The 18,401-nt window shown below is 54.2% G+C and overlaps 1 protein-coding gene across 5 annotated transcripts in view; it reads right to left on the minus strand.

Annotated features, from left to right (window-relative positions):
* Positions 1-1,710: 1,710 nt before the first annotated feature.
* The window catches only part of CCDC57 (coiled-coil domain containing 57), a 104,312-nt gene continuing 87,621 nt past the window's right edge, over positions 1,711-18,401 (minus strand). For all 5 annotated transcript variants that reach the window (XM_045489951.1, XM_045489950.1, XM_045489952.1 and 2 more), the window contains one exon: positions 1,711-2,091. In XM_045489951.1, coding sequence (XP_045345907.1) covers positions 1,889-2,091 — 203 coding nt within the window. In that variant the 3' untranslated portion in view covers positions 1,711-1,888. The remainder of the gene's footprint in view (positions 2,092-18,401) is intronic.

Genomic DNA, 18,401 nt, shown 5'->3' on the forward strand with positions numbered 1-18,401 from the left:
CCCTGGGGGCTTCCCACCAGGAAAAGGGGTGGGGAGGGCCCTAAGGCCAACAGTTGAATTAATGTCCTCAACAACCTTCCCATGGGTTTTTTTTTTTTTTCTCTTCCGATTTAATAATTTTTCAGATATCCTGCACCCCGGGTCAGGACCGGCTGGACCGTGCTGCACAATACTCCGGACTTTTGGTGACTTAAAGTATCCCAGGCTCACTTCCTGCTGGTCACTGCTGCCTGCCAGGGGCCCAGGTGACGGGGGCTGTTTCCAGGGCGACATAGCCTGGGAGGGAGGGCCTGGGTCTGCACCACAGAGACGGCTCGGGGACTCGCTCACGGGCTCTAAGGTGTCTCCATGGGAAGTGACAGGACATCTCTACCCAGTTTTTCAGCATAAGGAAGTCACACGGCCGTGCCCCACTTCTACAAACAGCAGAGCACCGGGACTCCTGCCACCCCTGGGCAGGACTGCTGCTTCCTGGCATGTTGGGAATGACCCTCCATTGCCTGGTCAGGCTCCTGGAAGTGTGGCCCCCTAGGACGAGCCTGCAGTAAGGGTGACCCCCCCATGCCTGTGTGTTCACATGGAGCTCAATGAAGCACGTTACAGAGGCACAAGATGGGGCAGGGGCCATTTCAAGCCACTGGGACCTGGCCTGTGACCCCTTGGTCTTGCACCAGGCAGCTGTGTCGGACAAACACCACCACCACCGTTCGCGGCCTTACCTTGTGACGTGCGTCTGCACACCCCCCCACACCTGTGAGCCAGGCAGGCAGATGACGCCGTTCACATTTTACTCGAGGGCAAACTGAAGCCACAAAGGCCACGTGATGCATACAGGTCGCACGGCAGCCCGGCAGCCCTCTCCTGTCCTCCCGGTTCAGTGACAGCCGGCAGCCCCAAAAGGGAAAGCCTCAGTGCAGAGCGCCCAGGCCACCTGAGGGCACAACCACACTCTGCCCGGGGTTGGGGACAGGCTGTCTCCGTTTCCGAGCACGGCTGCAGGCAAGGAGTGCTCTGGCTGTGCCAACCAGGTGTGGACGCCAGGGGACAAAAAGGCTGAGGGCTCTGGATGAAGGGGGCAGCACATGCCCTGGCCTCCCCCACGCTGACCCCCGAGACCAGGGACCGTGGTCCCAACTGCTGAGTTCACTGCAGAATGCGCCCGCGGGTGTGAGGGGTGCGCGCTTACGACGTGGGGCGTTTCTCGGGCGCCGAGGTGTGGCCGTGGTCTTGCGGTGCTTGGAGCCCAGGGGATCGGGCGCCCGGCTCCAGGCATCTGGGCATCAGGAATGCCTCACTGCGGGGTGGACGTGGGAGGCGCCGGAGTGACCCGCCGCCGTGTTGGCCTCACGGGGCCGGCTGAGGACCGGAAGGGCCGCGTCCACCACAGCAGCTCCCTGACGTGAGCGCCCCGGCACGCAGGCCAGAGCTCGGGGACCCGGACTGGCCACGGGGGCTCACCCTGACCCCCAGCTTTCACTTCTCCCAGGAGGGCCCCTCACACGCACAGCACTCTGGGGATGCTCCGTGTGCGGGCATTCTGCTCCCCGTGTCCCCCACCACCCTCAGCGGGTTCTGGGGGGGCCGTGGTGCCTGTGACCGCCCCCCCCGCCCCCGCCGTGGAGGCCGGCCTGGACTCCTCTCACGTGGCACTCACGCGCTGATGCCCTTTCCCAAGGGGGACAAGCAGACGGCTCCACGGCCCAGAGAGAGCACGGGAGGAACGGGCTTTAATGGCTCCAGGCTGGTCAGTGGGGCACCTCGGTGGCTCTGGGGAGCCTGCTCCGAAGCTCTCTGCCTGCACCCCGCGCTCGTGCACACACGGGTGCTTGCGCACACGCACCCCTGCCGCGCGATCAAAGCTTGGGGACCCAAGCTCCGACAGGGGAACTCAGTCCTTTAAGTTGTAGTTACGGATCTTGGGGGGCCTCTGGCAGCATTTAGTTTTGCAGGGGTGAGCCCTGGCAGTTCTGGCAGGCCTGGCCTTGGCCTGGGCTTCTGTCTTCACCCCTTCGATGGCAAGGGCAGCCTGTGTGCCCACGGGGCTCCCGTCAGGGTGTCTGAGGCTGTCGGCTGCTGGAGGTGCTGTGAGCTCTACCAGAAGAACAGCAAGAGAAAAGCATGTCACACCACAAAGGGCAGGAAGGGGCAGGCAGCCGGCTGCTCAGGAAGCTGGGCTCCCCGAGTACGAGCCGCTGTGTTTCTTGCCGGTGGGACCCACACCCCCACACTGGGCACGGTCGCCAGAGCCCGTCAGCCCAGAGGTCCTTCCAGGGAAGCCGTTCAACGGCAGCAACTGTGCCCCCCTGGGGTCCTGGGACACGAGGTCTCTGTGGGCACGTGCTCTCCAGCTGCACCGCAGGGCCCGGGCCTGCCCCTCCACTGGGCACTCTGGACATGTGGCCCTGAAAACGTCATCCCCTGCCGTGACCATTTTGTAATGGGTCCCAGGGGGGTGCCGAGGTTAATGGTTGACTCGTGGCCAGTCTCAGGCACTTGCCTGGCTGCCAGCTGCCCTCTGCATGCTGGCCATGCTTGCCAGGCACCTCCAGCCACCCAGCAGCCCCAACGCACACGGCCAGGCACAGGCCAAGGACCTGGGAGCTGGACCACGCATCACAGGCATGGGCTGACACTCCGGGGCCACCCTTCCAAAGCACCCACAACAGCGCATCTGCACTAGGGCGGGGTAGAAGACTTTTGTCTTTCAAGCTTTTCTCATCTGCCAACATTTTAGAACTACAGATGTATTTCTTTTGCGCAAAAAAAAAAAAAAAAAAAAAAGTTGTTATTAAGAAGCAGTTATAAGAGACAAGCTAGAGTGGCTCCCTCTCGTGAGCTGGCCCAGCAGGAGGGCCAGGACCTCCGGAGCCCCAGGAGGGTCCACGCTGGACGGGACCACCACCCCAGAGTGTACAGATGGGGAAAGGCAGGGTCTTGGCAGCAGCATCTCACGCGTGAGACACATGGGGGACACATGTGCCATCTGCCCAGGGTGGCTGAGCCCGTCACCCTGGGCCCAGCCACCACAGGACTGCGCACAGCATGAGCGGGGAATGCTGGACGGTGGGGACCCACCTGGGTGAGACCTGAGGATGGGCGGATGGGACAGAAGAGGGCCGGCCTGCAGCCGGTGATGTCCACCGCACCTCCCGATCGTGTCCCGAGTGCTGTGAGCTGCAGTTCGGGTCCCTGGCCCTCACCCGGAGCCCTTTCTGTCATCTCCAGCCACCTGGCTCCTTTCCCTGAAGCCTCCCCAGGGTCACACACCCTTAGGTCTCCCTCCTACGCCCTGGGACCGAATCCTGGGGCCAGGCCCTGCTCTCCTAGTGCCTGGCCTGCGATCACCAGGGTCCTGGGGTGGGGCAGTGGTGCGCTTGGTCCCTGGACGCTCCCGTGCCCCTCTCTGCTTCCCAAGGCCATGGCTGCTTCTCCCTCATGAAGGAAGGGCCTGTGTCTTTGGTTGTCCAACTCCGGACCTGTTCCTCCTGTGCACATGCTCTCCCGGCCTGCATCCTACAAGCAAACCCGCAGGCTCGGACTTCCAGGCAGCCCCATCCTGCCACCCTGCCCCCTCTCCATCCCGCGATCCGCTGGGTTTCCTTCTGGAAGGCAGCAGTCAGTGGGGAGGGACAGGGTCACAACCCTGGGGGGCTCCCCCCGCAACAGTGTTGGCACCACGTGCGGCCTTGGGGAGAAAGGCCAAGAAGACTGCCCACGGAGCCCTCCCTGAGGAGGCGGCAGATTCCTCCCGGGCAAGAGCAGTCCGGGCTCAGGCATGAAGCCGGACAGGTCAGGCCCGTTCATCCCCAGCACACACCCCATGACCATGATGTATGTCTTCTCTGCTTAACCTGAGGTGTGCCCTCGAGCAGGCCTGTGGCTGCTTTGTGGAAACGCGGCCTCCTCCACGCTGCCCTTTTGATCCCTGCCTGAGCCACTCTGCAGAGCCCGGCCTGGGATTTCTCTCTCTGCTCTCTGGTCCTCATCAGGCTTCAGCGTCTGAGCACAGGACTGGCCTCCTGTGTGCAGCTGGCCCAGCTCCCACCCTCGGGAAGGCTCAGTGAGCTGCCTGAGGCCTCCAGCTGTGAACCGGTCCCCATCTCGGAGGCTCCCGGGACTCTGTGTACACGGGTGGCGCTGGTCCCAGCTCCCCGGGTGCTCAGGGCCACTGCTCAGCCCCCTTCTGACCTGGGGATGCTGCCTGGGGCGGGGAGGGGGGCGAGCTGCCCTGAGCACATGCCACCTGGGCCTCGGAAGACCGCCGGAAGGGCCGGGCCCAGGGCTGTCCTCGCTCTCCAGAGCCTCCCCTGGGGCTGGGGGCGCTGCAGGCCTCAAGTCCCAGCCGTAGTCTTGGACACAAGGGACGAGGTCTCTTTGGCTGGCTGCAGCCTCGGCTGGTCCCTCCGGGCCTTCAGCGTCCCCTCCCCGCCCCCGCGCGTCACCTGACACGCTGATGGACGCTGCTCCCACAGAAACCTCGCACCTGCTTCCGTGGGAGCCCTCGCGCCCCTGGGTTCAGCCCGTCTCAGTCTCCTTGCCCCTCATCCCAAACCCCCTTTTTGATTAGTGGTTGTGAATTAGATTATGTCCTGCTCCCCAAAACCTTCCAAGGCTTCCCGGCATGTTGGGATGGAACCCAAGCCTCTAGCGAACAGCGGATGCGGAGTAGCCTGGCTTCCCGACCCCGCGTGTCCGGAAGCTGCAAGCCTCTTCCCAGGGCCCTGGGCCTGACCTGAGTGACCCTGCAGGAACTGCTGTCCGCCCTTGGTGCAGAGGCTCCGGGCACACATTCCTGGACTCAGCAGGTGGAGGGGGGTGAACAGGAGACCCCAGATCCTTCCTCGAGCTGCTCCTGGCCTTGGGCTGGGGGCACTGATCACAGACCGACCTCCTTGTGAAACATACCAGCATCTCTGTGCTGTCCCCTTCCTTCCTGAGGTTAACACCCAGCACCAACCCCTAATCGCTCCTTCCTAACATTTTCAGGGCTCTCCCTGCCCCCAGTTCTGAGCTTACCCAGGCCTGTCTACTGGGGCCTCTCAGTGTGGCCCAGTGTGGCTCCTGTCCTGGGCCTGGGAGCACACTGGGGCCCTAAGGAAGGGAATTTAGGGGAAATGCTCCATGAGTACAGGCCTTGAAGAGAGGCCAGTTCTGGCCTTGTCCAGGGCCGCCTTGTCCAAGGTGGGCAGGCAGGACCTGGAGAGCAGTCCCTGCCTTCCACGTGGACTCTGTGCCCTCTCCGGGGCCTGAAGCTCAGCTGTACAGGAAAGAGGTGCTGAGAGAGGCCCGAGGTGGGGCGGGTGGGTGGCAGGTGTGTGGGTGCAGGGGTGGGGGGCAGGGCCAGGGCAGCGAGAACTGGAGATCAGGGAGGGAGCAGAGAGCGGTGGCCAGGAAATGAAGCCTGGCTTGCCCCCAACCTGGAAGGCAGAGGCGACAGCAGAAAGAAGCCTCCGGGCCCCGGAAGGGAAAGAAGGCACAGAGAGCACACTGGAGGTGTGTGAAGGCTGACCCGGCTTCCGGACTCCGGGGCCGTGCCTGTCTCTGCCCTCACCCAGGACCCGGGGCTGCGTTCGGACAGCAGGCCTGTGAGGAGCTGGGTGGGGATGGCAGAAGGCCAGGGGCGACCAGATGGGACGGGGCGGGTTCCGATCTGCCTCCTTCCCACAGATCTGAGCCTAAACACTAGGTACACAAGGTAAGATTCGCACTGTCCACGGGGACCATGGCAGGTCCTCTGTGGTCAGCCAGGCAGGCTCACCCTCTGTCGCTCGCTCTCCCTGTCCCTGTCCCTCTCCTCTCTCTCTCTCTCCCTCTCACTGCTCCAGGTGGCCGGGGACCCTCACACGTTAGGGGCTGCTGGTCCTCATGCCCCTCCCCCCCCCCCCCCCCCCCCCCCCGGCCCGTGGCAGTGAGCTGCCCTCCGCCTCTCTTGGTAGGGGAGCAGCTGTGAGCGGCTGAGGCAACTCTCTCCTTTTCCACGAAAATGAGGCCCCTTGGGAGGACGGCCCCTCGGCCATGGGCACACAAGCTGCCATCGTGCTCAAGGCGCTGTGAGCCACTGTGGCCACAGGCCTCCCCACACCGGACCAGGCCCTCAGGTTGCTCTCTGGACGTCTGATGATGGCCTTCGGGACCCCACGGCTGCTTTCGGGTAGCCCAGGGGGAGGGGCAAAGGGACAGAGCCGCCAAGAGCAGGAACAGCTCCATCAGGTGGCCGGCGGGCCTCCTCCGCTGCTCCCTCTTGGATTTCAGCTGCGGTGGGCAGCAGAACGGCCAGAGGTGGCTCCCAGGGGCCTTTCCCTTCGGCAGGGTTGAGCACGTGAGGACAAGTGTCACGTGTGCCGAGTCCCGACGCACAGCCAGACGGGGCTCTGAGCGAAGCTTTTTGTGCACACGCCTGCCTCATCCCCCACAGGGGCTGTGTGGAGGCCTGCCCGCCACCGGCCTGCCCGCCACCACCGACCAACGCAAAGGGAACGCGGGTGGCGCCCGCCCCCCAGGTGAGGAGCGTGGCCTGCACTGGAGGCTGCCTGGAGGAAGCGGCCGAGACAAACTAACTGGAGACTGCTGTATCACGGGTTGAACTTGGGGCAGTCAGTCCCAAGTCTGGGCAGTTCCCATTTGCCTGGCTCCTCACGGAAGAGCGGCCCCAGCCTCACTGGGGAGGCAGGACCGGGCTCATGGCCTCCGCCGCGGTGCTGGTGCTTGGTAAATGAAAGCAAATCTGATGAATGTGTGCTTCCTCCCCCACCCTCGGGCCGCACCCCGCCATCTCTGACCTGAGACGTGAGCCTAGGAGAAGCCAGATGGCAGGGCGGCCCTCTGCCCACGAAGCCTGGGGCCCCGAGCTCGGCTCAGCTTCCAGCCAGCTACCTGTGGGCTGGTCCGTGACACAGGAGGCCGGCAGACGGCAGGGCTGCAGGGACCGGTGATCTGGCCCAGCCGGGGGTGCCCAGCCCAGGATCTGGGTGGAGGTTAGGTGTCCTGGGCTCCCGACTCCGTGCTCCCGGACAGCATCTGCTCCCATCAGTCCGGGCACAGCGCCTACCCCCTGGGCCGGAAGGTAGCGGGTCGGCCCCTGCCCAACCACTCTGGGAGGGGCCAGTGGGACCACATTCCGGCCTCTGCGGCCTGCCGTGCCTCTGGGTGCTCTCCAGCGGACGTTTCCAGAACAGGCTCTTCTACAGAAAAGGGGGGCTGGCTCCGGGGCCTGGGGTCGCCATGTGGACGCCTAGGCAGTATCACTCTGGCTCTCAGAGGTGAGAGTTCGTATCAGAAAATGCACTAGCCTTCCTAGGAAAGGCCCCGTCTGCCTCCCGTAGTGAGCGGGGACCTGTTCCCAACCTCCCCGGCTTCTGCGCATACTGGTTTAGGGGCACACAGACCAGAGCAGTGAGCCACCACCATCGTGTGAGTCAGCGGCCAGAGGTTAGCCTCTCGGCCAGGTTAGCTCCTTTGTCCGGCACGTTGCGGGCAAATGGCCAAGGCTGCCGGCCCGCGTTAGCTCCCGGGTCAGTGAACCGTAAATGCCGCAGACAGGACAGCGCCCGGTGGGGTGTGAACCCCCGAGCCGTGCCCCCTTCTGCGGACAGCTGGGCTTCCCACTCGTCCACAGGGTTCCCTCATCCCCGTGGGGACCAGGTCACAGAGTGAGCGACAAAAGCCACACATCCGTAGCGGTTCCATCGACGGCCTGAAACAAAGGCATCCCGCGGGCCCGTGTGTGACGCGGCATCGTCGGGACTGCGGTGACTCCGGCAAACTGAAACACAAGTGAGGAGCGCGTGCGGTGGTGCAGAGAGCACGTGTGGTGGAGCCGCCCACGCGCCGGAAACCTGGTCACAGGAGCCGAAGACGCCCCGGAAATACCTGTCACTGTCCTTCCCGAGGCACAGGAACAAGCCCCTCCCTCCCAGTCACAGTCACGCTGTTCCCGCACCCACCGCAGGGCCGGAGGGTGTCCTCCTGGAGCGGGACGGCGGAGGACAGACTCTGGAGGAGGCAGAACTTACACGAGGCCTCCGCGTCCTTGTGCCGAGTTCTCGGACACGGACCTCTAAACACCTGCAGGGACTCAGACACAAGGGTTTGTTAAGCAAGGGGGAAACAAACCCGGTTTTATAGAAGGATCTACACCGAAAACCCTCTCGGGAGAAGTGCTGACATAAGGAGAGAAACAGATCCAGAAGAAGCTACAACGGGCCTGAGCAACAGGGAAATCAGAACCCAGAGCACGACACCAGCGACCCAACGTGAGGGTTCCAGCCGGGGCGGGGGGGGGGGGGGGTGTCTCGGAACCCGGCAGGGCTGCACGAACGTGGTCGGGAATCAGTGACGCTAAGACAAAGTCAGAACACGAAACCTGTAACACAGCAGAAGCCAGCTGGACTTTTCCCATGAAAAACAGGAATGTGGAAGAAGGAAACAAAGAAAGAAAGTAGAGCAGAAAAATTAAATCCCAGAGGTAAGAATTTAATAAATACAAATAAGTTAAACTTGCTGATGAAGATAAAAAACTCTCAGACTAATTTAAAAAAAAAAACCCAAGGTCCCATGAGATGTTGTGTGGAGGACCCATTTAAAATAAGACACACGAGGGGCGCCTGGGTGGCGCGGTCGGTTAAGCATCCGACTTCGGCTCAGTTCACTATCTCGCGGTCCGTGAGTTCGAGCCCCGTGTCGGGCTCTGGGCTGACAGCTCAGAGCCTGGAGCCTGTTTCAGAGTGTGTGTCTCCCTCTCTCTCTGACCCTCCCTTGTTCATGCTCTGTCTCTCTCTGTCTCAAAAGTAAATAAATGTTAAAAAAAAAAAAATACGACACATAAAATTTAAAACTAAAAAAATAAAACACAATGATACAACAAGTGTCATCACCGGGGAATAAGGACTCTGTAAATCTGAAAACAACTGACAGAGCTACAAGGGAAAAATAGATAATTCAGCACAGGCACATGGAGACTGTAACTTGTCCCTACCGCTCACAGACAGGCAAACCCACGCAGAGGTGGCAAAGACTTAATCGAATTGATTTGCCTGCGTTATCAGACACACAGACATCTAAACTGGTAGGCAGAGGGGCGCCTGGGTGGCGCAGTTGGCTAAGCGTCCGACTTCAGCCAGGTCACGATCTCGCGGTCCGTGAGTTCGAGCCCCGCGTCGGGCTCTGGGCTGGTGGCTCGGAGCCTGGAGTCTGTTTCCGGTTCTGTGTCTCCCTCTCTCTGACCCTCCCCCGTTCATGCTCTGTCTCTCTCTCTGTCCCAAAAATAAATAAAAACGTTGGAAAAAAAAAAAAAAATTAAACTGGTAGGCAGAGAATAGAATTTCTTCTTCAGCAAATGGACCATAGGCAGAATCGGACCACATCTCAGACTTGCCATAGAGCAAGTCTCAATTCCTTCCAGACATAATGCAATAAAATTAGACACCAATACCAAACCCTCCAGGGTCCCTTCAGATGTGAAACTGACACCACATTACGGATTCATCCTTGCGTTAGAAAGGAATCCATAAAATGAATTACGAACTATTCAGAACTGAGTCCCAGAATTTGCAGGACGCAGCTGAGACCCACTTCTTGGGGACCACAGCAGCTCACCCGCAAGGAGGTGAGCTACACCTCCAGCAGAAGAAGCCGGAGAGAAAGCAACACAACAAACTGAGGGAAACAAGACGTAAAATTGTGAAGTTAGAGGAGGACTTCAGTAAAATAGAAGCCCCGAGGAAAACCGCATACAGAACATCAACGGAGCCCACACTGTGGCCTGTGGTGACGAGAACTTCTGCCAAGACTGATGCAAACAAGGGGGAGCAAATAAACACAGCAGGGGATAACTGGGCACAAGTGAGTGTTAACAACAGCTACCCACTAATACACTGATAAAACCTGGAAACAACAGAAAACTCCAAAATCACAACCAAAAGACAGCATTTGAAATATCCAGGAACTATTAAGGAAATTGAACTGTTGAGTAATTCTCTTCCCAAAGGCCCCAGGCTCAGATGGCTTCACAGGGGGTTCTACTGAATTTTCACAGAAACCAAATTTTCAAGGGACAGTATGTTTCCATCGAGATGCCTGGCCAGTTTTATTCCCAAACCATACAAGGACAACGCAAGAGACGCGTACGGGCCGATTTGACTTGTAAACATAGCTACAAAAACTATATATAAACATTATCAAATCAAATCAACCAAGTATTCAAACATAACATCGCTATCAAGTAAAGTTTACCTCAGTCACGCAAGGCTGGCTTATTTTCGGAAAATCTACCACCATATTTTGCCTAAATGAAAAAGAAAATGTTGGGGCGCCTGGGTGGCGCAGTCGGTTAAGCGTCCGACTTCAGCCAGGTCACGATCTCGCGGTCCGTGAGTTCGAGCCCCGCGTTGGGCTCTGGGCTGATGGCTCAGAGCCTGGAGCCTGTTTCCGATTCTGTGTCTCCCTCTCTCTCTGCCCCTCCCCCGTTCATGCTCTGTCTCTCTCTGTCCCAAAAATTAAAAAAAAATAAAAAAAATAAAAAGAAAATGTTTACCAGGATCAATGCCAAAAAAAAAAAAAACCTGATCAGGCTTAACACCTATTTGTGATGAAAACACTTAGTAAATCAGGAGTATAAGGGACAATTTTAGTTTGAGAAAGGCTGCATTTTAAAAGTGCAGCAGTCACATTTAGTGGCGAACCCGGCCTCACCACCTTCAGGTTCACGAGTGGCAGAGATGCCCGGGAACCTCTCCGGAGAGCCGCACCCACCTTGTGAGTGTAGTATCCGGAACGGCAACGAAACTCCAAACAAGACTGCCTCCGGTTTCGTAAGTGAGCTCTCCCTGGAACGCAGCCAGGTCCCTTATCACATCTGTGGCTGGAGGGGCTGCTGGTTCCCGGCGGCCTTTCCTTAGCAAGGGGACAGGGGTGTGACCTAACTGTGCAGTGTTCTCCAGAAATGGAATAAACCGCTTACGAGCCCAGAAAACCGATGTTACACCCGAAACTAATAGGAAATCGTTTGCCAATTATATTAAAAAAAAAACCACAGAGAGAAAGCGAAAGCGGGTTTGTTCTATAAACTGGGCTTAATGTTTTTTTTTAAGTCGAGGTACTTCTTCAAACCGGATCTCGTGCGCAGGCCTGAGGTGTCGGCAGTTCGGGCCGGGACGAGGGTAGGAGCTTGAGGCTCCTTCACCCTCGAGGCGGCCCAGGGACTCCTGAGGCCTGAGCAGCCCGGGGCCGCTGGGAGGGCCCTGCCTGCGGTAATGGCCTTCCCCGGGGAGCTCCTAGCTTCCACCGTGCAGAGTAATTAGGAGAGCTGGGCAAATTGATAAGGGTTCCGCAACCAGCGGATGGTGGTGTCACCGTGGGGGAGCCCGTTCTGCTGTGACGCGCTCGGCTGCCCTATGCTAGGAACGGAGAACAAATGCGTGGCCGTGGGGCAGGAGAGACTGAACGGCGACGTTCGCCGGGAAACTTCACTGGACCACAGCTGCTCCCTGATGTGTGGGTGACGCTGACCGCAGCTGCTCCTTATTTTAAAAACAGTTTCGGGGCGCCTGGCTCGGTCGGCTGAATGTCTGACTTCGGCTCAGGTCACGATCTGTGAGTTCGAGCCCCACATCGGGCTCGCCGCTGTCGAGCAGAGCCTGCTTGGGAGGTGTGTCCCCCTCTCTCTGCCCCTCCCCCACTTGCACGCGCACACGCATGTTCTCTCTCAAAAGCAAACATTAAAGGAAACAATTAAAAAGTTCCTACTGAGTTACAACTTACAGGCAACAAAATGCGCCCATCTGGGGCACCTGGGTGCTTCGGTCAGTTGAGCATCTGACTCTTGATTTCGGCTCAGGTCTTAATCCCAGGGTCACGGGATTGAGCCCCATGTCACACCCTGTGTGGAGCGTGGAGCTTGCTTGGGTCTGTCTCTGTCTCCTTCTCTGCCCCTCTCCCAGACTCAAGCTCTAAAAAATTTTTTTTGATGCGCCCATTTTTAAGTGTACATTTCAACGGCGTTTATGTACGGAACGTTTTCATCACCCTGCAGCCCCAACCAAGCACTGACCGGCCTTTTGTCGCTACTGGTCCAGACCGGCCTTCTAGAATACACTAGGTGCTTTTTAAAGTCTGGTTCTTCCGGAGACCAAAGAAATGTTTCTTGGGATTCATTCATGCTGTCTTGGGTATGCTAGCTCTTTTACTTGTGGAGCAGCGTTCCATTACACGGTGGCACCCTTGGGTATCCCATCCATCTGGGGGTGGGTACTTGTGTCGCCCCCTATGTGGGCAGGTCATGAACGAAGGTGTTGTGAACACTGATGCTAAAGTCTCCGGGTGCATGGATAGTTCTTTTTTTTTCTATTTGAGAGACAGAGCGTGGGCAGGGGAAGGGCAGAGAGAGAGGGAGAGAGAATCCCAAGCAGGCTCCGCATTGTCAGCGCAGAGCCCGATGTGGGGCTCGAACCCACGAACCGTGAGATCATGACCCAAGCCAAAACCAAGAGTCAGATGCTCGACCGACTGAGCCACCCAGGTGTCCCGGAGCTTGGATATTTCTATTTCTTCTGCACGGTTACCTCAGAACGGAGCGGCTGCGTCGTGCAGTGAGCGTACGTGTAACTTTTTAAGAAGCTGGCAAACCGCTTACCAGAGTAGTGGCACCATATTGCGTGCTGCCACAGTGTGTGTTTGGGTTCCCACTGCTCCACATCCCTCTACCACTCGATATTATCAGGCCTTGAAATTCTTGTGGTCATTCGAGCCAACGTGCAGGGGCACATCGTTGTGGTTTCAATGTGCATTTCCCTGATAACCAATAATGTGAAGCATCTTTTGTGGGCTTATTGGCCACCTAATTATGTTCTTTTGTGACGAATCCCTGAATTCTATTCCTGAAACCAATACTGCACTGTATGTTAACTAAAATTTCAACAAAAACCCTCCAAAAACCAAAAACACAAAAAAATCTTTCAAAAATTGTCTTTTCAAGGAGTTTCGCTGTATTTTATTGTATTTGTTTCTTATCGACTTTGTATGTTCTGGATACACATCCTTGACGCACACGGCGTCTCTCCCAGCCTGAACCTTGTTTTCCCACCGTCCGCACGGCGCCACTGGACAAGCGGAACTCTGCACTGTTGATGGGAGTCCCGCCTATCGGTGTTTTCATTTATGGTTCGGACTTTTTGTACCCCAAGGGATCTCTCTCTGCCTATCCACAGTCACAAAGATTCTCTACTGTGCTTTTTTTTCTAGAAGTTTTATAGTTTTAGCTATTATGTTTAGGCTTATAATAGATTTTGGCTTTTTTTTTTTTTTTTTTTTTAAAGCAGGCTTCACGCCCAGGGCGGAGCCCAACGTGGGACTTGAACTCACAGGACCCCGAGTCAAGACCTGAGCTGAGATCAAGAGTTGGACGCTCAACCGAATGGGCCCCGCAGGCTTCGTTTCTGTATTTGGTATAAGGGAAGGGTCGGGGTTCATTCCCCCCCCCGCCATGTGCATGTGTAGGTCTTCCAGCACAATTTATTGAAGCAACTACCCTTTCTCCTTAAATTACCGTAGAATCTTTGCATTAACCAAAAAATCAGTTAGCGTGTGTGTGTGTCTACCCACTCCTCCCTGGACATGTGTACACTTTGCCAAAACCATGCTGTCACGATCACTGTGCCTTTACCCTGAGTCTCACAATTAGGTAAAATCCTTCAACCTCATTCTTTGTCGAGACTGCTTTGGCTCTTCTACATCCTTTGCATTTCTGGGTAAGTTTTATTTTTTGATCTCGATTTTAAAAAGCCTGCTGGTGTTTTGACTGGGCTTGTGGTAAGTGTATAGACACATTTTGGAAGAAATGACATCTTCACACCGAGTCCTCCAGTCCATGACGATGGTATGTCTCTCCATTATTTAGGTCCTAATTTTCTCTGCAATGGTCTTCTTTGGTGCACAGATACTTCGTTTAGTATATCCCTAAGGACTCCATAGTTTTGGATGCTACTGTAAGTGGCATTCTTATTGCCTTCCAATTCTCATTGCTATGTACAGAAAGATAACCGATGTGGCACCTTGACCTCGTATTCTGGGCCTTCACTAAAGTCGCTTCTTCGTTCTCATAGGGTTTTTTGTTTTTTGTTTTTTTTTTAAGGCTCCTTAGGATTTTCTATGTACTGATCACAGAGTATGTGAATAAACACAGCCTTACTTCTTTGGCACTCTGCGTGTCTGCCCCCGCCCCCCCCCACTCTTGTTCTGCTTTATGCCAAAGTTGGGGCCGGCAGTGCCGTGGGGGGTGGAAGTGGTCAGCGCTGGCATTGCCTTTGCCCTCGGTGATACGCCAGCTGCGGGCTTTCTCTATGAGCCCCTTGTCAGACCAAGGGAGTTCTTCTCCAGCCTGCATCTGCCGGCTTCCTCCCCTTCTGGCCTGCTCACCTGTCTAGTTCTTCTTGAGTCAGTTTCAGCCACTTCGGTCTTTCGAAGACTCTGCCAATTTTATGTAGGTCAACTTGTCAAACTACCGGCACGTGGCTGTTCTTGCAGTGTTGTCTCCTTAATATCTACAGGACCTACAGTGACATCCCCCCTTTCACTCACGACACAATTTGTAGAGCCACCGTTTTATCTGAGTCAACAGCACTGCGCGTTTGTCAGTTTTGTTGATATTTTTCAAAGAATCAGATTTGGTCTGATTTCCTGCATCATTCTTCTCCTCTCTATTTCACTGTTCCCCACTTTTATCCATATTCTTTCCTTCCATAAACTTTGGATGTAATCTGTTCTTATTTTTCTAGCTTTTTATGGTGGAGGTGTAGATTACTGACTTTAGACCCGTGTCCTCTCAAAGAAGCATTTAAAGGCTTAAGTTTCTAACTACTAACTGTGATTTCTTCTTTGACCCATGAGTTACTTAGAAGCGTTCTGTTTAGGGGCGCCTGGGTGGCTCAGTCGGCTAAGCGTCCCACTTCAGATCAGGTCATGACCTCACGATTTGTGGGTTTGTGCCCCACATTGGGTTCTGTGCTGACGGCTCAGAGCCTAGAACCTGCTTCGGATTCTGTGTCTCCCTCTCTCTCTCTGTCTGCCCCTCTCCTGCTCACACTCTGTCTCTCAAAAATGAATGAATGTTAAAAAAAAATTAATAGAAGCGTTCTGTTAACTTTCAAATTTTTGGGACATTTTTCTGCTCTGTTCTTGATTTCCAATTTAATAGTTTTGTGGCCAGTAAATACAGTCTGTATGATTTCAATCTTTTTAAATTTACTGAGACTAGTTTTATGGCTCAATATATATGGTCTATTCTGTCGAATGTTCCACATGCACCCGAAAAGAATCTGTATTCTGCTGTTGTTTTTAGAGGGGTCCACACCTGTCATTTAGGTCAGGCTGGTTGACAATGCTGAAATCCTCTATATCCTCACTGATTTTTCTGTCTACTCGTTCTGTTGATTACTGATAGAGAAGTCCTAAAGTCTCCAGGTATAATTATGGACTTCTCTATACAGTAAAACCTTGGTTTGCGAGCATAATTCGTTCTGGAAACATGCTTGTAATCCAAAGCACTTGTATATCAAAGCGAATTTCCCCATAAGAAATAATGGAAGCTCAGATGATTCATTCCACAACCCCAAAATATTCACATAAAAATGATTACAATACTGTAATATAATACAAAATAATAAAGAAACTACAAAATATAAAGAAAAAATCAACAAACTAACCTGCACTTAACTTTGAAAAACTTAGTGGCTGGTGTGAGGGAGACGAGAGGAGGGTTATTGTGTAGGACGACTTTCACTATCGCTAATGGAATCACTGCTATCTATTGGCTCTTTCTTTTCGTGCAGTTTTGACTAGAAACCTATCCAATGACATTTGCTTTTGCCCCCTTTCGAGGCTTTCACGGAAATGTGACATTGCATTGTTGTTAAACCCTCATTGCTCGCACTGTTACAGCCTTATTCAGGTGGTGCTTTTCTATAAGATTTTGCACTGTTTCCCACGTTTTACACATCTCCCTAACCTCATTTGAAGTGAGGGATTCCTCTGCCCTTTCCTCCTTCTATGAGGACAAGAGGCAGACGTAGACTTCTTATAAAATCTTGCCGTTTTGGCCACTCACGCATCTCGTTCGTACTTCTCGATGATTTTCTTCTAAACTTCCCCTGTAAGCATCTCCTTCTTCTTACCCCCTTTCTGTTTAACCTTTTCCTGCACGGGGGCCGTTGTATACACTTACACGGATGTTGACTCAGTACAGTATTAATAACCTCTTGTCATATTCTGTATTTAATGTAACTGGCAATGAGGCAGCAGAGGAAAGGGTCTCTATCTGCAGGCAGGCCTGACCTAGAATGAAGCAAAGCATTCCTAAGCTCACTCTTGTCCGGAAATGCAAAGGACTGTCCACAGGTGCTTTGAAGTGACAAAAATACACTAGTGCCAGTTGTGGGCACCTTCCAACGTTCTGAAAAATCACTGATTTCAGCCAAATACCGTGGTCTGAGACCCAGCATCTGAGCATGGGAAATGATCACCCACAGTCCCGCAGCGAGACAGGGAGAGGGAGAGGGAGGGGGAGAGGGACCAATGGTTCAGCTGTGATCAGGTGACGTTCGGTGTCACGTATGACTCGTATTGTAAGACCTCACTGGTTTATCGAGTTGAAATTTATTAGAAATGTTTGCTCGTCTTGCGGAACCCTCGCAGAACAAGTTACTTGTGATCCAAGGTTTTACTGGATTTCCTTTCATTTCTGTGTTTTTAAATTGCATGTGCTTTACAGCTCTCTTATTAGGAGCACACACATTTAGGATTGTTATGCCTTCCTGATGAGTTGACTTCTGTATCATCATGAAATGTCCCTTTTTACCTCAGGTTAATATTCCTTACTGGGAAGTCTACTTTGCCTGATGTGAAATAGCCATCCAGCCTTCTTAATCTGTGTCTACAATTAAAGTGGGTTTGTTTTTTTTTAAAATTTATCCTGGGAGTGTGCACATGCGTACAAGTGGGGGAGGGGCAGAGAGAGAAGACAGAGAATCCCAAGCAGTCTCCATGCTCAGTGTGGAGTCTGATGTGGGGCTTGATCTCATGAACCCGTGAGATCATGACCTGAGCCAAAATCAAGAGTCACACGCTTAACTAACTGAGCTACCCAGGTGCCCCTCAACATGATTGGTTTTAAATGTACCTTCTTGGGGCGCCTGGGTGGCTCAGCCGGTTGAGCATCCGACTTTGGCTCAGGTCATGATCTCACAGTTCGTGGGTTCAAGCCCCGTATCAGGCTCTGTGCTGCCAGCCCGCAGCCTGGAGCCTACTTCGGATTCTCTGTCTCCCTCTCTCTCTGCTCCTCCCCAGCTCACACTACCTCTCTTTCTCAAAAATAAATAAAGATTAAAAAAATAATAATAAAATAAACGTACCTTCTTGCTAAATTGTTTTCTACTTATCTTATCTGTCCATCTGTCCTTTGTTCCCTTTTTCCTCCTTTTTTTGGCTACATTTGGGCTGATTTTTTTTTAAGATTCATTCATTCATTCATTCGTTCGTTCGTTCGTTCGTTCGTTTAGAGAGAATCCCAAGCAGGCTCCACACTATCACCGTGGAGCCTGGCGCAGGGCTCGATCTCATGAACGATGAGATCACGACCTGAGCCGAAACTGAGAGTCAGACACTTAACCGACTGGGCCATCCAGGCGCCCTGGGATTGATGTTTTTTATTCCATTTTGTCTGCACCACCGTCCTACTGGGCTATACTTCTTTGTTGCTGTTGTTTTCTCTCGTCTTAGAATGGCTGTCCTGTGGTTTCCAATGTGCGTTTGTAACTTCTCTCGTTCTGCTGTGACACAACGCTGCACAATGTCATGCGTGAGAGCCTCCCGAGGGCACACCTCCTCCTCCCCTTCCCACGTGTGCCGTCTGTCATACATTTTGCTTCTGTACGTACATCACAAGCCCCATAACACATTGTGAATAGGTGTATTTTAAACGATTGGTGTTTAAAGAAAAATGCAGGCCTCTCCGCGTTCCTCTCTGTTGGCCCGGGTTTCCATCTGGTCCCTTTTTCCTTCAGCCTGAAGAGTGTCCGCTAACAGTCCACGTAGTACAGGTCAGTTGGCGGTAAGTTCTATCAGATTTGTTGGTCTGTGAAAGCTCTTATTCTGCCTTAATTTTTGGAGGCTATTTTTGCTAGCTATAGAATTCTACCTCGACAGCTTTTCCTTTCTTTCGGCACTTTAAACCTGATGAGACTTTGTCTTCTGGCTTGCACAGTTTCTGAAGAAAAGTCTTCATTCCATCTTTGTTCATCTCTATGTGACGTGTCCTTTATTCTTCCTTTGACTCCTTTTAAGATTCTCTTTATCACTGACTCTCAGAAGCTTGATTACGATGCTCCCTGGGTGACAAGCTCACGTGTGTGTTT

This window comes from Leopardus geoffroyi, chromosome E1 (assembly GCF_018350155.1).
Source record: "Leopardus geoffroyi isolate Oge1 chromosome E1, O.geoffroyi_Oge1_pat1.0, whole genome shotgun sequence".
In the NCBI taxonomy this organism is placed as follows: domain Eukaryota; kingdom Metazoa; phylum Chordata; class Mammalia; order Carnivora; family Felidae; genus Leopardus; species Leopardus geoffroyi.